This window comes from Nelusetta ayraudi, unplaced genomic scaffold (genome assembly GCF_046127955.1).
Source record: "Nelusetta ayraudi isolate G7.1 ecotype Tasmania unplaced genomic scaffold, CSIRO-AGI_Nayr_v1 ptg000034l, whole genome shotgun sequence".
Taxonomy (NCBI): domain Eukaryota; kingdom Metazoa; phylum Chordata; class Actinopteri; order Tetraodontiformes; family Monacanthidae; genus Nelusetta; species Nelusetta ayraudi.
The window spans coordinates 1704000-1721229 of NW_027466084.1; the positions used below are offsets into that span (position 1 = coordinate 1704000).

Sequence of the window (17230 nt, forward strand, 5' to 3'; positions counted from 1 at the left end):
ATATATATATATATATATATATATAGGGGGTCGGTGGCGGGGTGGGGACGGGGGGGTGTGCGGTTGCACAGACGCGGTGGGCGAGACGGTGGGGGTTGTGAGTTAGGGATTGCGGCAAGTCATTTGCATAAAGGGCAGGGCAGCATGCCCAATGGTGGAAAAGGTTGGCATTACGCCTTTCAGACTGGCAGAGAGGGAAGCCTAGAGAGAGAGAGACAGAGAGTGGGGGTGGCGGCGGGGGGGTATAGTCAATAGTGCGTCCCTTGTTCAGAAAGAGGAGGTCCCTGGCTGGTTGGCAGCGGCGCAGGCTGAATCTCTGCTCTGATTGTGTGCTAGATTGCCCCCTTTATTTGTCTGATTGCAAAGCGTTCAGCACCGCATGAGGAGCGGGCTTCACTTTTTCTTTTCCCGTTTTTTTTTTTTTTTTTTTCAACCCGGAGACTCCGCGCAGGAAGGAGGGACGGGTCGCGTCGTCGTCGTCTGCTCCCGGCGGGCGGGAAAGTTTATGACCGTCTCCTCCTCCTCCTCCTCCTCCTCCTCCTCCTCTTGCCGGCCCGCCGGGCCTCCACCCTCTATCCCTGGGCATCCAGCGAGGGCTAACGGCGCTGTTGACTTAGCCCGACGCCGAGCTCAGATGGCGGCAATTTGCAGTTTGCACAGGGACACGCAGACAAACACAGGCCCGGCGTGTGCGTGTGCGTGTGCGCGCGCGTGCCCGTGCCCGTGCCCCTCTCCCACCCCTGCCGGCTGTGGTTTGTCGTGATGTCACACGGCGGAGAGCGAAAGGGGACCATCGTCATCCCGCTCGCTCCTTGTTTTCAGCCCAAAGCAAGCGTGTTATCTATCTGTTCATGCCCGCACATATAAGTCCGACTTGCGCTGTCGCAGTTCCACACACTCTCGCACACACGCACACGCACACACACATTTTCGGGCTCTGGCGACTGGTTATTTGCACTGATGATGCAATACTTGGAAATTCTGGGATCACGACAAGACCACATTTTGTGGTGGGCTTTTTTTTTTGGTCGGTGTTAGAATAAGATTTTTAATGTGTTCAGCTAGCAACTACTGCTGGGCCTAACTGTCACACTGTAATTATATTAAGTATGTTATTTTTAAGCAGTTTCATAATTAAGGAGTTATTAGTGAAAATGTATTTAAAAAAGTTGAGTAGTTTGCATTACAAGAGATGTTATGACTGTGCCAGAAATTAATTCTGTATTTGCACACATGAACACAAATGGAAAAACACGCAGCCCAAACCAGTAATCTTGTGTCATTTTACTTCAGTAGTCTCCATTAATGTCTGTAGTTGGCAAATTGACTGTTATCATGACTGACCACCTAATAAAAAGATTTAAAAAAAAACATAAAACATCACCTCTATTAAGGCAATCAACCAACCTACATGTGGGATGTGGTTATTAACTATTATCTATTATTTAGTTTTAGAGTATTAGTATTATATTCGTGAAGTGTTTCTCCAATTAGTGATTAGTGGTTATAGCCAGTTTTAGGCTCAGAGGTCAAACAGGATTTTTGGACCTTTTCAACAGTGCCAGTACAACTATGTAAAAAACTCAATACTGTTAAAAGCATGTGTCCCTAAACCAAACCAAGTAAAGTCACAACCGGAAAAGAAACCTAAAAATCATGGCAAAAAATAGAACGCCATTTATTACCAGCATTTCACAGCCCATTGTCCCATTCTCCAATTCTCTCAAGGAATCAAGCAGTGACCGATATCACAATCGTTCCTCATCACAAGAGTCACTAGGATCCATTTGAGGCCCTTTTCCTGCTCAGTTTGAAGTCTACCTACATCCCTTTGTCCCCTTAAAAAAAGAAATCCCATTGAACTAATGCGATGTAATCTTCATCAGGTGCCCAGCCAGCGGTGGGCGGGCGTGTGGAGGGCGGAGACGCGGCTGCGACCTGCCAGCTACTCGGGGCTCAAACAGGGCTCAGGCTTTTTGCATTCTGCAGTGAAACTGAGTGTTAATCGCCGCGTCGCTTCTGGAGCAGCGGGAGGATGTTTTTTAAATCTCCTTTGTTTGCACTCTGAGTTTTTTTTTTTTTTTTTTTTACCTTGACAAAACCAACCGCTCGTCTCGTCGGGGTTTGAAACCAGCGCCGTGTTGTTTCAGCTCACTTGCTTCTCCCCGGCAAGTGTGTGAAAAGGCTGTCTTTGGCATTTCACACTCGTCCCTTTTGAAAAGACGAGGCAAAGCCCCGCGGCTTTGTTCGGTGGCAAGTTAACACACGAACCTGACGATCCTCCCTCCCGATTCTTCTTCTTTTTTTTTCTTTTTTTTACCGGCCCGTGTCGAAATGTTCTCGGGGTTGATGGTGTCACGTCCCTCCGCCTCTGCGAGCTCTATTGATGAGTCGGCGCCCTTGTAATTCTCTGTGGTGTGTGTCAACCAGACTATGCAGATCAAAGATAATGGCGGGCATGGTGGGGTACAGCGAGCGGGAGGGCCAACCTGCGGCGCGTGGATTTTGATATCTCACTTCGGCATCGATAAAACCGTTTGCGAACGCGCTTTCATTAAAAATGTATCACCGTGACGAAATAACAACCAAAGAAAAAAAAAAAAAAAACGGGGAAGGCCGGATCAGAGGGAATGAATTTGCTAAATGCATTTCTTTGTTGCGGGCCAGGCCAGCGCCGTGTTTACAGATTACAGGGCGGCTTTTTACCAGAGGAGAAAATTAACACCCTCCACCAGCCAAATGCCGCTAAAAGCTGGCTGCGGTTTGTAAGTTTGTCTCCTCCACCAGCCGCTTTGGCCGGATCATCGTTTTGGATCCGGGTGTAGGGAAGTGCGGAGATTCTCCTGCTTTCATCTCCGTCATTAGGTGTCGCACCAGTGTGTCGGGGAGTAAAGTAAGTTACGTGTAGCGTTGTTACGTAATTGAATGAGGAAATAAAGATAATTGTAATCAGTTATATTGTAGTGAAAAGTGTTGAATTAAATTCAGAAATTTTTTTACAAAAAAAAATGCTGGGCTCTATGTTTGATAATATTACTTTTTGGCACGAGCACCGTCCCTTTCTGTTTGCCCTCCACAGACGAAAGTTTGATTCTATTCGGATGCTTGTGATTGGTTCTCGGTCGTCAAGTTGGGAATTGCAGCGCCCCCTATCACTCGGCTGCCAGTTGACTCGTCTCTCTCTGGAGCGTAGCCTGAGCGATTTGGAAGTTGCGGCAACATCAATGTCGATGAGCAACGCGTTCCAGCGCCAAAATGATCGAATAAAGTTTTTGCGCAGGTATCAGAAAGTGGCCTGATTTTGTACCTCAGAATGATCTCTTGACAAAAAGAGGTGCTGAAGTTGGACTTTGGTATGGCTGTTGTTGTTGTTGTTGTTGTGAACACTGTCTGGTCTAAACCGTTGATTAAAAGTGTAGAAATGCGACCGAAATTTAATCAAATGTAATTTGTCACATTACCTTTATAAAGTAATTGAAATCGTTACATTACATTTTCAATTGGGTAACCTGCAATTGTGACCAATGTTATCTTCCCAACACTGTGCAAATGATATACTGTTTGTTTGTGTGTGTGTGTGTGTGTGTGTGCGTGTGTGTGTGCATGGCCGTCACTCACACGGCACCGGCGGCGTGAGCCATAGCCTGCTGCCTGGCACGCTGAGAAAACACTCTGTCATGGCTGCTGTGGTGCAGTGCTGTGCTGCCGAGTCGGCCTGCCCAGGCATGGCCAATTGCACGCGCACGCGCACGCGCACACGCACTAGCACCACACACAAGCGTTTCTGAATGGCAGGGCGGTTCCTTCGCCCGACGCTGCATTCTTTGCAAACGGTGGCAGATGCGCGGAGCTGCAAGAAGGCTTGAATGCAACGGTCAAGCTCGGTGACGCAGCAGCAGCAGCAGCAGCAGTAGCAGTGTGACTCTGTCCCAGGGGTGCACAAACTTTCTCACTGGTAGACCACAATGGATTCTAAAATTTGACAGAGGGGGCAGGAGCAGGTGGATGGAGAGTTTTGGCAACCCACCTCACAGGAGGAAAAAAATATATCATGGGATACAATGTAGGAAACGTGTGCTTTAATGTCAATTGAAAATGAACAAAAGCAAAGTTACAAGAAAACACGTGTCTTTGAAGCCCCACGGTGTTCATCTCTTTATTGAAACGACTCTTAAAACACTGAAAAGTGGAGGGAATACAGCTATTTTATGACTTCACGGGCCGCATATGGCCCCCGGGCCGTAGTTTGCCCATGCCTGCGCTGGCCCTTTAGGTGCACCTGTGCAGGTTAGCCGCATGCACGCCACCGCTGGGAGGCAAGTGCGCCCCCCCCCCACACACACACACACCGCCCCGTGCCCCTCCCCCACCTCGTCAATACTGTCAGCCGTGAAAAAAAAAAATAAATAAATAAAAGGACCTGCGTGCCTTGGCGTGTGATTAGCTCCTCGGGCGGAAACAAATACTACTTTAATATCAAAATTCTGCTCCGTGTTGAAAACAGCCCGGAGCCTCGCCTCGACTGGCAGTTGAAACCTTTGAAAGTTCCTTCTTGCGTCGGCGGCGGGGGACGTACAACCGCATCAGTGTTTACCGTGTAAACTCGCACCTCCGAGTTCAATGGAGTTAAACGCTAACGTCACCCGCCTCGGCCCCCGCGAGCCAAGTCGTCTCATCCTCATCACCGATGCACCGGTGGTTTTTCGGGATGAACCGGGAGCTTTTATTTTTTTCTGTTTTTTTTTTTTTTTTTGGGGCCAAGCCGCCAGGCAGCAGAGCTCCTTTGTTGGACTGGAATGTGCCATTCGAGAACCCCCCCACCCCCGCCATGCCCCTTGCCCACTCACCCACCCCAGCCCCTCAACCTCCACTCTGCATGGCCAAACCCTGGATGCATGATAGCGTAGAGCCTCTGCAAAATTGCTGGCAGATTTTGTTCACGTTCACCTTTTTTCACCCTTTTTTTGTTGTTGGGAGGTTGCTGACCGTCTTTAGCAGCTGCAGACAGTTTGGGCCGCTACGATACCACGAGAGACTTTGCCCTCTGTGCTCTCTATGCCTAAATAAAAATCATTGGCCCCCTTAAGAATGATTACTGTGTAATGGTCTGGGTTTTGTTTTTTTTATAGATTGTACATTAAATCCACCGAGAAGAAAATAATCTCCGCCTACAGCCTTAGGAAAAAGTTCCCAGCTGCTTTCTTAATTGAATAGATTGGTGTGAGTCACTGCCTTGGCTATTTTCTTTTTCTTCTTTTTTTTTTTGCAGTTAACAGGGATTTGACACTGACGCACCGCGAGACATTCGCTTAGATCACACGTCCGCATCTGCACGGATCCGCCATTGTTGGTTTCCATCTAATTTTCGCTGATTAAATGTCACGGCGCATGCCCTCCCCGCGGCTCCTCCGAGGGGTTAACGGCCTTCCTCCGTCCGACTCCCCTCCCTTCCCTGCTCCTGCTCCTCTTCCTTTCCCCCCCGTGTCATTGGCGTGAGGTAGGGTCGTGGTTGGTGGAGCCCAGGGGTCAGGGACACTCAGCTGGGCAGGAGAGGACGGAGCCACCGAGCCTACACCAGCAAAAGGCCCGGGCCTTGCCCGCTGCTAATGACCGGCTAGGCAGCTGGGAGGCCCCCGGGTTATGCAGACCATGGTCTAATTGGTCTAATGAGATGCAGCTCGTCCTCGGCGAGGTCAAGTACCGCAGGACGCAGCAGCACAAAGCCGGGCGCCGAGGCCCGCTGCTCAGCGTCGCGGGTGCAAAAGGGGGGTGGATTCTATTCACTGCTGATTTTAAATTCTAAAGATATTTTTGAATAATATTGTATTTGGAGCGTTGAAATTGTTAAAAAATAAAAATATTATAATTATTATTCTAAAAAAACAACAACATTTAAATCAGGCATTTATTATGACAAAAATTCATAAATTCGATTCCTTTTACTTTGCTCAGGTTTTAAATATATCTGGCACTAGGTTTTTTTTTGTTTTTGTTTTTTACATTGTTTTCTAGGAAAGCGAGACGAGATTGACCGAATAAAAATTAAACATGCTCTTTTACCCCCCTCACCCCCTTTATTTTACTTTATTTTACATTGCAAGTGTGACAAAAACAAATTTGCTTGGAGGGGGCAGGGAGCCCACTGTATTATTATTATTATTATTATTATCATTATTATTAATAATATTATTGTTATAATAAAATTCTTAATCATTCTAATAAAAAGTAGCTTGCGATAAAAGTGATCATTTAAAGCAGTGCAGTATTTCAAGTAGAAAAGATTGATTGAAAATCTTCTAGAATAGGTACATTGTCTGATTGACAGACATCGACCCAGACCTGCTTATTAAAAAAAAAAAAAAAAAAAAAAAAAAAGAGTATTGCATTAGTGCTGTTTCTAAACCTAAATCATCACGTGTTCAAAGAACTGTGTTACAGTGTAAAATATTTTCTCGAGTTCATTTTGTTTAATTTAATTAATAAAGCATTTCAAACGGAGATAAATGTACGGATTCACAGGCGGGTGTTCAGGTTTTTTTTTTTTTCTTCTCTCCCTTCTTTCTTTCTTCCTTTCTTTCCGAGGAGGGAGCCTTTTTCTCCCCGCTCAGAAAGAGTTAATCTGAAGTTGGCAGCCATCTCCACAGTCTCAGTAAGACGTGCAGAGAATAGAAAAATAAAGGACTTCAAAATAATTTCCTTTGTCTCGTGGCAGACTGCTTAAATCCATCTGATGGGCTACAAATTGAGAGTGCGGAATCTGGGGTGTGTGTGAAAAGCGTTGGTTGCAGCGCTTGTTAATTACGTATTTCAAAAAAAAAAAGAAAAGTCCAACCGTTCACATTTATATCGCAACTAAAAGTTTCCCTCTTCTTGAATCAAGAGAGCGGTTTTTTTTCTCCCTCGAAAACTTAAAATAAGGTACGTGAGACCCAATTTCACAGGATAGAAACGCAGCGTAACCGACGGGTTGCGTTCACGGCCTCCTCGTCCGCTTTCACCGGCCCGACACTCGTTCATGTTAGGAAGAGCACGAAAAAAAATCTTGCCGCTTGTTATGCTGCCAGCCCGTCATCTTTATTTTTTCCTCCCTTCATTTCCATGTAATTTCTGGCAGACTCCATAAACTCTTTTTGAAGTATTCATATTTTAAGTGCCCTGTGAGAAGAGGGAAGAGGAGGAGGAGGAAGAAGAAGTGATGGCGCATTTTTAATAGTTTTGGCTTGAGTTTGTCGAGCCTGGATGGTGTGTAAGTGAATTAGCCAAAGAAACATGTTGGTGGGAAATAAACTCTGACTTTAATTGGTACAATTTGGACTATTAGGGAAGCTCGCGTTGGGACTGCTCAGTCTTTTTCTCTCTCTCTCTTCTCGCCCCCTTGTCAAAGGCGGCAAATGGTGAAACGTAATTAATTCGCGACGGACGTGTCTATTCAGGTGAGGGCACCCGGAAAACGATGAGACACATCTATGAAATATACATGACGGCAGCAGCGCTATGGGCTGACACTTGCTAAAACAACATCTCAGGTATAATAAGTTTTGGATACTAAATTATAATCGCTGCTGAAAACAAACGCAAGTAGAGCGCATCCGTTTGTGATTAGCAGCACGTCCAGCACGTAGACGGAGCCGCCGGTGGTGTTAGCTAGTCGACAGAGTCACGGCAAAGTTAACGTGAGTGTTTGTCTTTTATACGAAGGCATGTCTCAGGAAAAACGGATTAAACCCCCTCGCAGTTAAACTCTTCTCATATTTGAATAGTGCTGTATTTGCATATTGGCAGACTCGACCAGTGATGATTGTTCGACTGGAGAGCAGACGCATTTCAGTGTCAGTTAAAATTACACTTGGCCCCCAAAAACAGCTTATCAAAAAGAGGAAACTTGGTTTTTTTCCACGCACAGGTGCGGAAAATTTGGATTTTCTCTCCTGCCTCAGTTCAGAAAGCAACATCCAGCAGCACTCAAATTGAGTATCAACTTGAAGGTGTGTTTGTCCTCCACCCCCTTCATTGATTCAACGATCATGACTCCGAGATGAATCTGAAGCACACTTTTTTTTAAAGGGGGCCTTAATGTGAGACAATGGCTGCGTTTGCCGAGTACTGCTGCTGTTTTGTTTTGCTTTGCTTTGCTTTGCTTTGTTGTTGAAGCAAAGTTGCCTATTTAATGCCACTTCAGCTTGGTTATAATTGAGTGTTTCTCCAGGCTTGGCTGCTATTTTGATATTTACAGCTTCAAATGTTGGCAAAGTCTGGATGTTTTTTGGGGTGAACGTGACTGCGTGTTATTATTTTTCAATGAACAAAGAGTGAAGCTGATCCGCTCAGATGACTTTGACAAGGAAAAAAAAAAAAAAAGATACTAAACCAAGTGAATGGAGGCCGAGACGATCCGATTCGTGGCACGTTTTGGCTCCTTAATATAAAACTTCAAAAGTGTTTATCGAACGTCCCAACCCTGTCGGCTTTAACGTGTAATTGTCACCAGCAGAAGTGGAGCAGCAGGTCTTGCCACTTGGCAGTCCGGTGCCAATGCCCGTATGGTGTGGAGGAAACTCCACAATAGTTTCCGTCCTCTTGCCGGCATCGCTCAATGTGTGTTTTTACATTTTAGCAGCGTTTGCCTGCTGCAGGTGTAAAGAATAGAATAGAATAAACTTTATTGATCGGTGTTGTTACAGCAACAATAGAGACACAAGACAGAGCCAGCATGATCGTTATGTGTGCCAATAACAGTATCACTATCAACAGTAAATAAAACAATAAATTGGATAAACATAAAAACCTAATAAATAAGATAAGATAAAGAGCTAAGTGCAATTTAAAGTGCTAGGGGTGTGTGTGCGTGCGTGCGTGTGTGTGTGTGTGTGTGGGGGGGGGGAAGAAAGGAGCCTCCTCTCTCTCTCTCTCTCTCTCTCTCTCTCTCTCTCTCTCTGCCGCTGCCTCCAAACTGTCCAGCTTGCGCCCCACCACACTGACCCAGAGCCTGAACGACGCGCTTCCCGACGATGGCAGCGCTGTCGATGCTCCCCCACAGAACGCTGGGTGGAGGGGAGTGGGAGATGATGGGGTTGGGGGGGGTCGCTCGCTCGCTAGCAGCGGCGAAACAGCATATTTTGTTACCTCCGCCTGCCGCCTGCTGCCCCTCCTCTCAAATATCTGCAACCGTCTCCGTATTTCTCTATTCTGCCCCCCCCCACCCCCAGACTTCAACCAACAAAATCGATTCCTGGTGCCGCGTGCAGGCAGCCCAAAGGAGTGCGGGTGCAGCTCGGGGTTGCTCTCTCTCTCTCTCTCTCTCTCTCTCTCTCTCTCTCTCTCTCTCTCTCTCTCTCTCTCTCTCTCTTCCCCCCCACTCTCTTCTTTGTTTGCTGTGGTTAAAAAAAAAAAAAAAAAAACAACCCCGCGAGCAGCTGCCGGCGGTGGGGTCTGGAGGGATTCTGGATTCTGCGTGGTCCCCCCTCTCTGCCATCCTCTGCCAAGGTGGCATTATGCAAGCAGGGAGGGAGGGGTGGACAGGGAGGGCGAGGGGGACGGAGGCGATGGCGGTGGCGGAGACGGACGGAGGCTTGCGTTGATTGGTTGCGGGAGCGTGAACTTTGCCTCCCGTGTCAGAGTGGAACTTGTCGATATTTTTTGGCAAATCGCGGCGGCGGCAGCAGCATCGGACGAGGCTGCTAGCTCTCTTACACTCCCACCTGCTCCCTCTCTCTCTCTCTCTCTCCCTCTCTCTCCCCCCCTCCCTCCCGTTTCGCCGCCGCCACCGCCGCTCCACCCCTCCCCTCTCTCCCTCTCTCTCTCTCTCCCTCCCCGCTCTCTCTCTTCTTCCCTCCCTTTTCAGCTCTTGAAGCTAACGCATTGGCTGGGCTACATGCGCCTGGTTGCCAAATAGGTGGGCCCTGCACTCGTGTTGGCAAACGCTCAAGCAATGGTCGGGGAAGGAACGCGGCGAGGACGAGCGACGGCGAGCGAGAAACAGAAAGGGAAAGAGAGAGAGTTGGAGAGAAAAGGGGAAAAAAGAAGCAGCACTCGGCTTTGCCAGCGGTCGCATGCGCTCGTCCAACATTGATTCGGCTCTCTCTATTTTTTTTTTTTTTTCTTCCTCCCCTCCCTATTCTCTGCTCTGCTCTCCCTGGCCTCCCCCCCCATCTGTGCGTGTGTGTGTGTGTGTGCACGCACTCGCGCGCGCGCGCGTGTGTGTGTGTGAGAGAGAGTCTTGTGTCGGGGCCCAGGGATCAGAACAGACACCACCACCAATTACACTTTGCCAAGGAGGGTTTCTCTTTTTTTAATTTAAATTTTTTTTTTTTTTTTTTTTGAATTTTTTGGAACGCACAGCGGACTGTCTATTTCGAGTGCATCTATCTCTGTCGCCGATTTATTTTTCTTTTCTTTTTTAAATTGCGAATAATTCTATTTTTACTTCCTACTTTCCTATAAAATTTTCTATCTTTTTTTTTTTTGCTCCTTTTTTTCGCCTTTGAGTCAGGAGCTGTGTGGTCTTTTCTTTTCCTTTCTTTTTTTTTTTTTTCCCCGCACTCCATTTCCCAAAATCTTGCTTTGGCATTTTTTTTTTTAAACTTTCGCCCACTGTCTTTAGTTGAGCAGCATATTCTGCTAATTATTTTTTTCAACAACCCACCCAAGTTTTTCCCTCTCTCTCTCTCGCTGTCTCTCATCGGCTAATTCTCTCCAGCCTGCCAAAAACCCAGCGCTCGCTTTACATTGGGGAGAGCGCGGGAGGAGGAAAAAAAAAAAAAAAAAAACTGGTGCAGGAGATTTTTTTTTTTTTTTTTTTCACTTTTAAACGCTGTGCCAAATTTATGATGAGAGTGCAAAATGGTAACTACCAGGCCGTCTGTCTTCCTCTTGCAGTTGTGCGGTGCTTCTTCTCTGTGGTGATTTCTGTCTGCTTTCAGTTTGTTGTGGAAATGTGAGTCTGGTTGCTGGAGCTCCCCCCTATTTTTTTTTTCCTCCCTCGCACGGTAGCAAGCGCTAGGAAATGGTTATGGCCGATCTTTTAGCAGCACATTTCAGCGGCGGCAGCCTCGCGGCGGCAAAGCTTGGCGGCGGCGAGCGACCGGTGTGTGGCAACCCTGGCACGGGAGCGCTGTGGCGAGACCTGGGCTTTGTTGCCCAGAGATATGTAGTGAAGGTATTATGGTACAGCAAGAATAATGACTGAATTTGTTTGGTTTTTTTTTTTTGTTGTTGTTGTTGTTTGTTTTTTTTCCCTCCCCTCCTCCTCCAGCAGCAACACAGGGAGCGCAACTTGCCTCAGCTTTTCACTCGCTTTGTTGTTGTTGTTGTTGTTGTTGTTTTTTTTTGAAATTTCCTTTTTAAATCTGACCGGACGCGCTTCGCATTTGTCGCCTTGGATGTTGTCTTGCAAATGTAACTGTTGTCGGCCTTTGAGTCTGTGCATGTGAGACTTTTGCAAAGTTAATTTTGTCTTTGCACATTGATGCATGCGGTTTGTCTAAATAGCCGCGATTGACTGTTGAAGTGACCGTGCTTACATGACAGTCATTTTTAACTTGAAATATTTTTTATTTTTTATCTTATGTTCTTATTTTTGACGTATCGAATCACCGATAATTTGAAAATTATTTCGACTGTCGTCCCGTCAATTTTTTTTAAAAAAATTTGAAAATGTGCTCCGCTCGCTCAATTTTCACGCCTGCCGAAAACCTTTTGGACCTCCTGACGCCCTCCGTCCGTTTCTCCCTCCCTCCCTCCCCTCTCCTCTTCCCCGCAGGATGAATTTCATCCCTTCATCGAGGCCCTCCTCCCCCATGTCCGTGCCTTCTCCTACACCTGGTTCAACCTGCAGGCCCGCAAGCGCAAGTACTTCAAGAAGCACGAGAAGAGGATGACCAAGGACGAGGAGCGCGCCGTCAAGGACGAGCTGCTGGGCGAGAAGCCCGAGATCAAGCAGAAGTGGGCCTCGCGCCTGCTGGCCAAGCTGCGCAAGGACATCCGGCCCGAGTTCCGCGAGGACTTTGTGCTCACCATCACGGGGAAGAAGCCTCCGTGCTGCGTGCTCTCCAACCCCGACCAGAAGGGCAAGATCCGCCGCATCGACTGCCTGCGCCAGGCCGACAAGGTGTGGCGGCTGGACCTGGTCATGGTCATCCTGTTCAAGGGCAGCCCGCTGGAGAGCACCGACGGCGAGCGGCTGGTCAAGTCGCCCCAGTGCTCCAACCACGGCCTGTGCGTGCAGCCGCACCACATCGGAGTGACGGTCAAGGAGCTGGACCTCTACCTGGCTTACTTCGTGCACACGCCAGGTATGTGGGGACACACACGCACGCACAGCAGTCCGCCGGATGTTATGAGTCACACACACACACACACACACACACACACACACACACACACACTCACTCAGGCATGTGACTCGCAGATTAGACCCTTCCCTCGCCACGCCAGGCTTTTTGATAAACAACAGAACGTCAGAATTAAGATTAAGATTAACGACATCTCGGCTGCCTCAGGGCCCGTTTGCCTTTTTTTTTTTTTTTTTTTTTTTTGCTCTGGTCTTCGTCATTAAAAAAAGAAAGAAAGAAAGAAAGAAGAATAAACAAAACAAACGTTGACGATTCTATCTGGTTCAAAGAGATTCCGCAGAATTTGTCAGCGCGGCTTAGGAGCCGTGTTTACCCTAAAGATATGTCAGCGACGGTGCGTTTGCTCAAGTGTTTGTACGCAAATATATCAAAATCCAAACGTGCATGTTTTGCAGTAGCCGTCGGTAAACAAAAGCATCTGCAGACCTGTTTATCCGCGTGTGTGCGTGTGTGTGTGTGTGTGTGTGTGTGTGTGTGCGTGTGTGTGTGTGTGTGTGTGTGTGTGTGTGAGAGAGAGAGACAGAGACAGAGGGGCAGATTGTCGTGCGTCTCTAATCCACTCGTATGTTATTGCGAAATTGCCGCGCGTTCGCATCCCGGTGCGTGTGGTGACGGTCCGGCAGAGTGCGGCGGTGACAGCTGGCGCGTTCCCAGGTAGTTCAGCCGGCTGGATGGGTGGGGGGGGAGGGGGGGGGCTGTCTGCGCGCTCACACACACACACTAAAGTGGACACACACACACAGACACACACACAGACACTTTCCCCCCTGAAAACCTCTGGTGTTTACGGTGCTGCGGCCGACCCGCCTTTGTTTGTTGACGTTTTATTCCCCCACGTTGGGCTCGCTCACTCACTCACTTCCTGCTCGGCACTCCGAAGTTAAAATAAAGGCGGTGAAAATATTTTTGCTTGTGATGTGTCAACAAACCGTCGGCGGCCGCAAGCAGCGCCACGCGGTCGGCCGTGACACTCGCTTGTGTTTCATTGCAGCCGCGAAACGTAATTAGACTGCCGTTTGTTTGCCTCAATGGGTAGTTTACATATTAAAAAGTTTAATTAAAAAGGACCATTTGAAAGTAATGAAAACCTCACCTTCGGTGATTCGAGACGTTTTGTCACAGTCGGTTTGAGGCATTGAAATAAAAACTACAATTCCACTCTTTAATCTAAAAGCCCCAGATTTTTTTTCTTTTTTTCTTTTTTTCGAGAATGCTCTTTTACAAAAGACGGACAAACGGGTTGAAAACGCGGCAACTCGCTGCCAAATTAGCAAAAAAAAAAACAGGCAGCTGCCGTCGCATTTGTGCATTGTTGCAATCAACACTCTTCATTCACTGCTAAACCCGAGCTAAAGAATCTCATTCTTTTCGTTTTCTTCATATTTAAAGCACAGATAAATGTCGGGATATCAGGTGGTGCAGGTAAATCGCACTGGATGCCCCCCCCCCCTTCCCACCTACACCTCCAGGCCGCCTTTATTTCCGCCTTTCTCGCCATGATCCCGGCTCTCTGACCACAGACTGGCAGAAAGCTACGGGACCTCCATTCTTCTTTTTCTTCTTGCTTTGGCAGCGGAGAGACTCCTCTGTGACGGGAGTGCCCCCCCCCCCTCCCCCCCTCGCCAGGGCTCCTTTCAGCCCAGTTGTGTAACTCTGCTTGAGTTCTGCGGCGGGGGGGGGGGGGGTGTTGCGGCGACGTGTCTCTTCCTCCTTTCCACAATGTGCCGTGGCGAAGCGGCGGCTCAGATTAGCTCCCCGGCGCAGCCTGGTGCCCCCTCGGAGCAAAGCCCTCGCTTTTGTCACCCGCTGCCAGCGCCTGCATCCAGCAGAACCCTGCCTGCCACACACACTCGCGCCGCATTAGCCGTCGGGTTGCTCTCTCACACACACACACACACACACACACACACACACACACACAACCACAGAGCCTTCCTTGTCATTGTCAACGTCCACGTCATTGATTCGAACCCAACACAGGTGCTTTTTTTCCGTCAGCCTAAAATTCGGCGTCGCTTCTTGCAATTTTGGGGGGGAAATAAAAGCAACAAAAAAATAAAATAAAATTCAAAACGTGTCAGCTTTTTGGAGTCGTGTCCCCCCCCCCCCACCACCACCACCACCACCGCCCCCCCAGCGGCCAGCTGGGGTTGGGGTGAGTATCGGGGGGGGTTAAGCAGAGTTTACAGAGGGCGGGCAGGCAGACAGTGGCTCCATTCTAACCTTTGCAGCGGCAGCGCTACAGTTTTATTCTTAGCTCCTCGGCCCGGGGTGTCTGTGTCTCCTTGCGGAAGCTATCAGTTGCCAGGCCTGACCATTGGACCGCCGACCCACCCCTCCCCCTCCTTCTTCTCCTCCTCTGCCTTTTTCATTTTTTCCCCCCCCTCCCCTCCCTGCCGCAGTGTTTCACTTCCCTCGTCCCGCTGATGTCACTGTTGCCAGCTGCAAGGGGGCGGGGCTATGGTTTCAAACTGCGGTGATGGACAGAACAGTAGACAAACCCCCCCCACCCCACCCCCCACACCCTTCTCTGTTTTTGCCTTTCCTGCAGCGCGTTGCGCTTCCCATTTCTGTGTCCAAGTATAGACTGGTGGCCTCTTCTGCACCGGGGCAGCGAGACCTGGGAGGCATCGCAGCCACAGCGCTCCCGTCTGCTTCTCCTCCCGCAGCTGCGAAAGAAACCGCCCAGAAAAAAAAGAAAAAAAAAAGAAAAAGAGCCCGATGCCAACCTCCCCCCCCGCCTTTGACAAATACCTGGCAGAGCATCACAACACAACAGAACAGAGCAGATCGGCGACGCTCGAACGCAGCTCGCCTCCTTTCCAGCTCGGCCACGTGCGAGGCGATAGCGACGGATAAGAAATGATAAGCGTGAAGGAAGTGAAGCAGCGTAGCCGTCTGAGCGCCTCTTTGATCACGCCGGTGTCAAAGTCTGGCGCGTAGGGCCTTCCGAGACCTTCCGAGACCTTCCGAGACCTTCCTTGACCTTCCTTGACCTCCGAACGCCGAATCAGGGCGGGATTGGCTGCTTTTGTCGGCCTAATACACATTTTCCCAGCATTAGTGAGGTTTGCGAGCACCTCTGGTGGCTTTCATTACTTTTCAATAATAATGACGATAATAACAATAACAAAAATAACAATAAGAATAATGATGATGATTACTCGAGTAATTCGAGTAACTCGATTACAAAAACGAATGGAGGAATTTAATCTGCCTCAGGGCACCGTTTGATTCAATTTAAAGCTCACGTTTCGCACGGACTCTTTTTAGTGTGACACCACGTGCTTCCGTCACAGGCCACGCGCCGCAAGTGCAAATCAGGAAGAGGACGGACGCGGCCTTTTGGCAACGGTACCAGGGTGACGCGGTTTCGCGCCTCTGGGACGGTTCTGAAACGGCACGTCTGGTGTGAACTCGCACGCTGGCGCTAATGCTCCGCGTTCTGCTGCGGAGCGGGCTTCAATTAAGCAAACCTATGTTTTATCCAGTACGCGACGGAATGGAATATTCCATAGAATAATGGATGACCAAAATATCCGATAGCTGCAGGCCTGTTAATAACTACAAAAAAAAAAAAAAAAAAAAAAAAAAAAAGTTGCATTCATCTCCAAAAGGCCCGGTCCGATCCTTCTCTCCTCGCGGCGGCGCTCCTGAGATGTTCGCTCGGACCGCCAGCGCGTCCCGCCCCCACCGCCACGTTACAAACGGCCAAGAGACGGTCCTCTAATGGAGGGAAAACAAAAGAGCGGAGCCCCGAACTAGGGGGGAGGGGATTCGGGGCAGCCAGAACCGAGAGACTTAGCGCCTGCGCCGCCCGCTAATCCCTCCGACGCATCTTATCTGCTTCGGCCAATATCCTGAGCTTCAAAGGGAGGTAATGCTATCAGATGAAGTTACATAATGAGGAGGGCCGAACGGGATGGGAGTTGTTGTTTTGTTTTTTTTCCTTTAATTTTTTTGTTTGTTTGTCAACGTCGGTCCTGTTCTCAGAGCCTCAGCGAGATCAGAACCAGTCGGGCCGCGTTGTCCGGTTAGACAGAAGAAGAAAGGAAGGGAGTCACGATGATTAGAAGATAGAAAAGGAAAATGAAAAGGAAAATCCCTCTCAGTCCCCCTCTTTCTTCCTCTCTCTCTCTCTCTCTCTCTCTCTCCCCCTCTCTCTCGGACAGCAGAATTCTGTTCCGTGGTTTTTTTGGCACTGGGTCGCTAACCCGGGCTGACAGAGAAGCAGAGTGTGGGCACCGAGGGAGCGCGCATTCATCTGGTGTGAAAAACTGCTGCTGCTCCGCTTAAAAAAAATAAAAAATAAAAAATAAAAAAACTTCCCGCCGCCTTTTTTTTTTCTCTTTTTCATTTTCTTCTCCGTCGAGATAAACCCGTTAAAGATAATCGAGATAACGTTAGCCGTGTTTTTCGGTCTGCGCCGAGACACGAAGGGCCCTCCAGCAGCCGGGCTTGGCCAGCGTTCAGAACCCCCAGATCTTTTTCCCCCCTCTGTGTGTGTGTGTGTGTGTGTGTGTGTGTGTGTGTGTGTGTGTGTGTGTGTGTGTGTGTGTGTGTCACACAAAGAAAAGTGGGAGTTCAGCCCTGGCGGAGGAGGGAACTGCTCGTTAATAGTTCCCGCTGGACGTCACCAAAAAACGCCCGCGTTCACCGCAGTCACCTGACGTCGGCCAACTTTTCCGCAGGTTCGAGCCGCCGATCGGGCTCGGCGCAGTTTGGTAACATTCCAGCGTGCCTGCTAATTTACTTCAATTATCCAGTTTAGTGAATATTACCGAGCCAGAGAGAGAAAGAAAGGGAAAAAAAAAAAACCCACCAAAAATATATAATTGAATTAAGCCTAAATCTGAAACAAAGGTCAGGTTTTAGCGTTT

The 17230-nt window shown here is 48.6% G+C and overlaps 1 protein-coding gene across 15 annotated transcripts in view; it reads left to right on the forward strand.

Moving 5' to 3' along the window:
- nfixb (nuclear factor I/Xb) overlaps positions 1-17230 on the forward strand; it is a 148872-nt gene that overhangs the window by 32708 nt on the left and 98934 nt on the right. For 14 of the 15 annotated variants that reach the window (XM_076032397.1, XM_076032392.1, XM_076032394.1 and 11 more), the window contains one exon: positions 11759-12290. In XM_076032397.1, coding sequence (XP_075888512.1) covers positions 11759-12290 — 532 coding nt within the window. Of the gene's footprint in view, positions 1-10993; positions 11156-11758; positions 12291-17230 lie in introns of those variants that run through there. The other variant, XM_076032391.1, reaches the window with a different exon arrangement.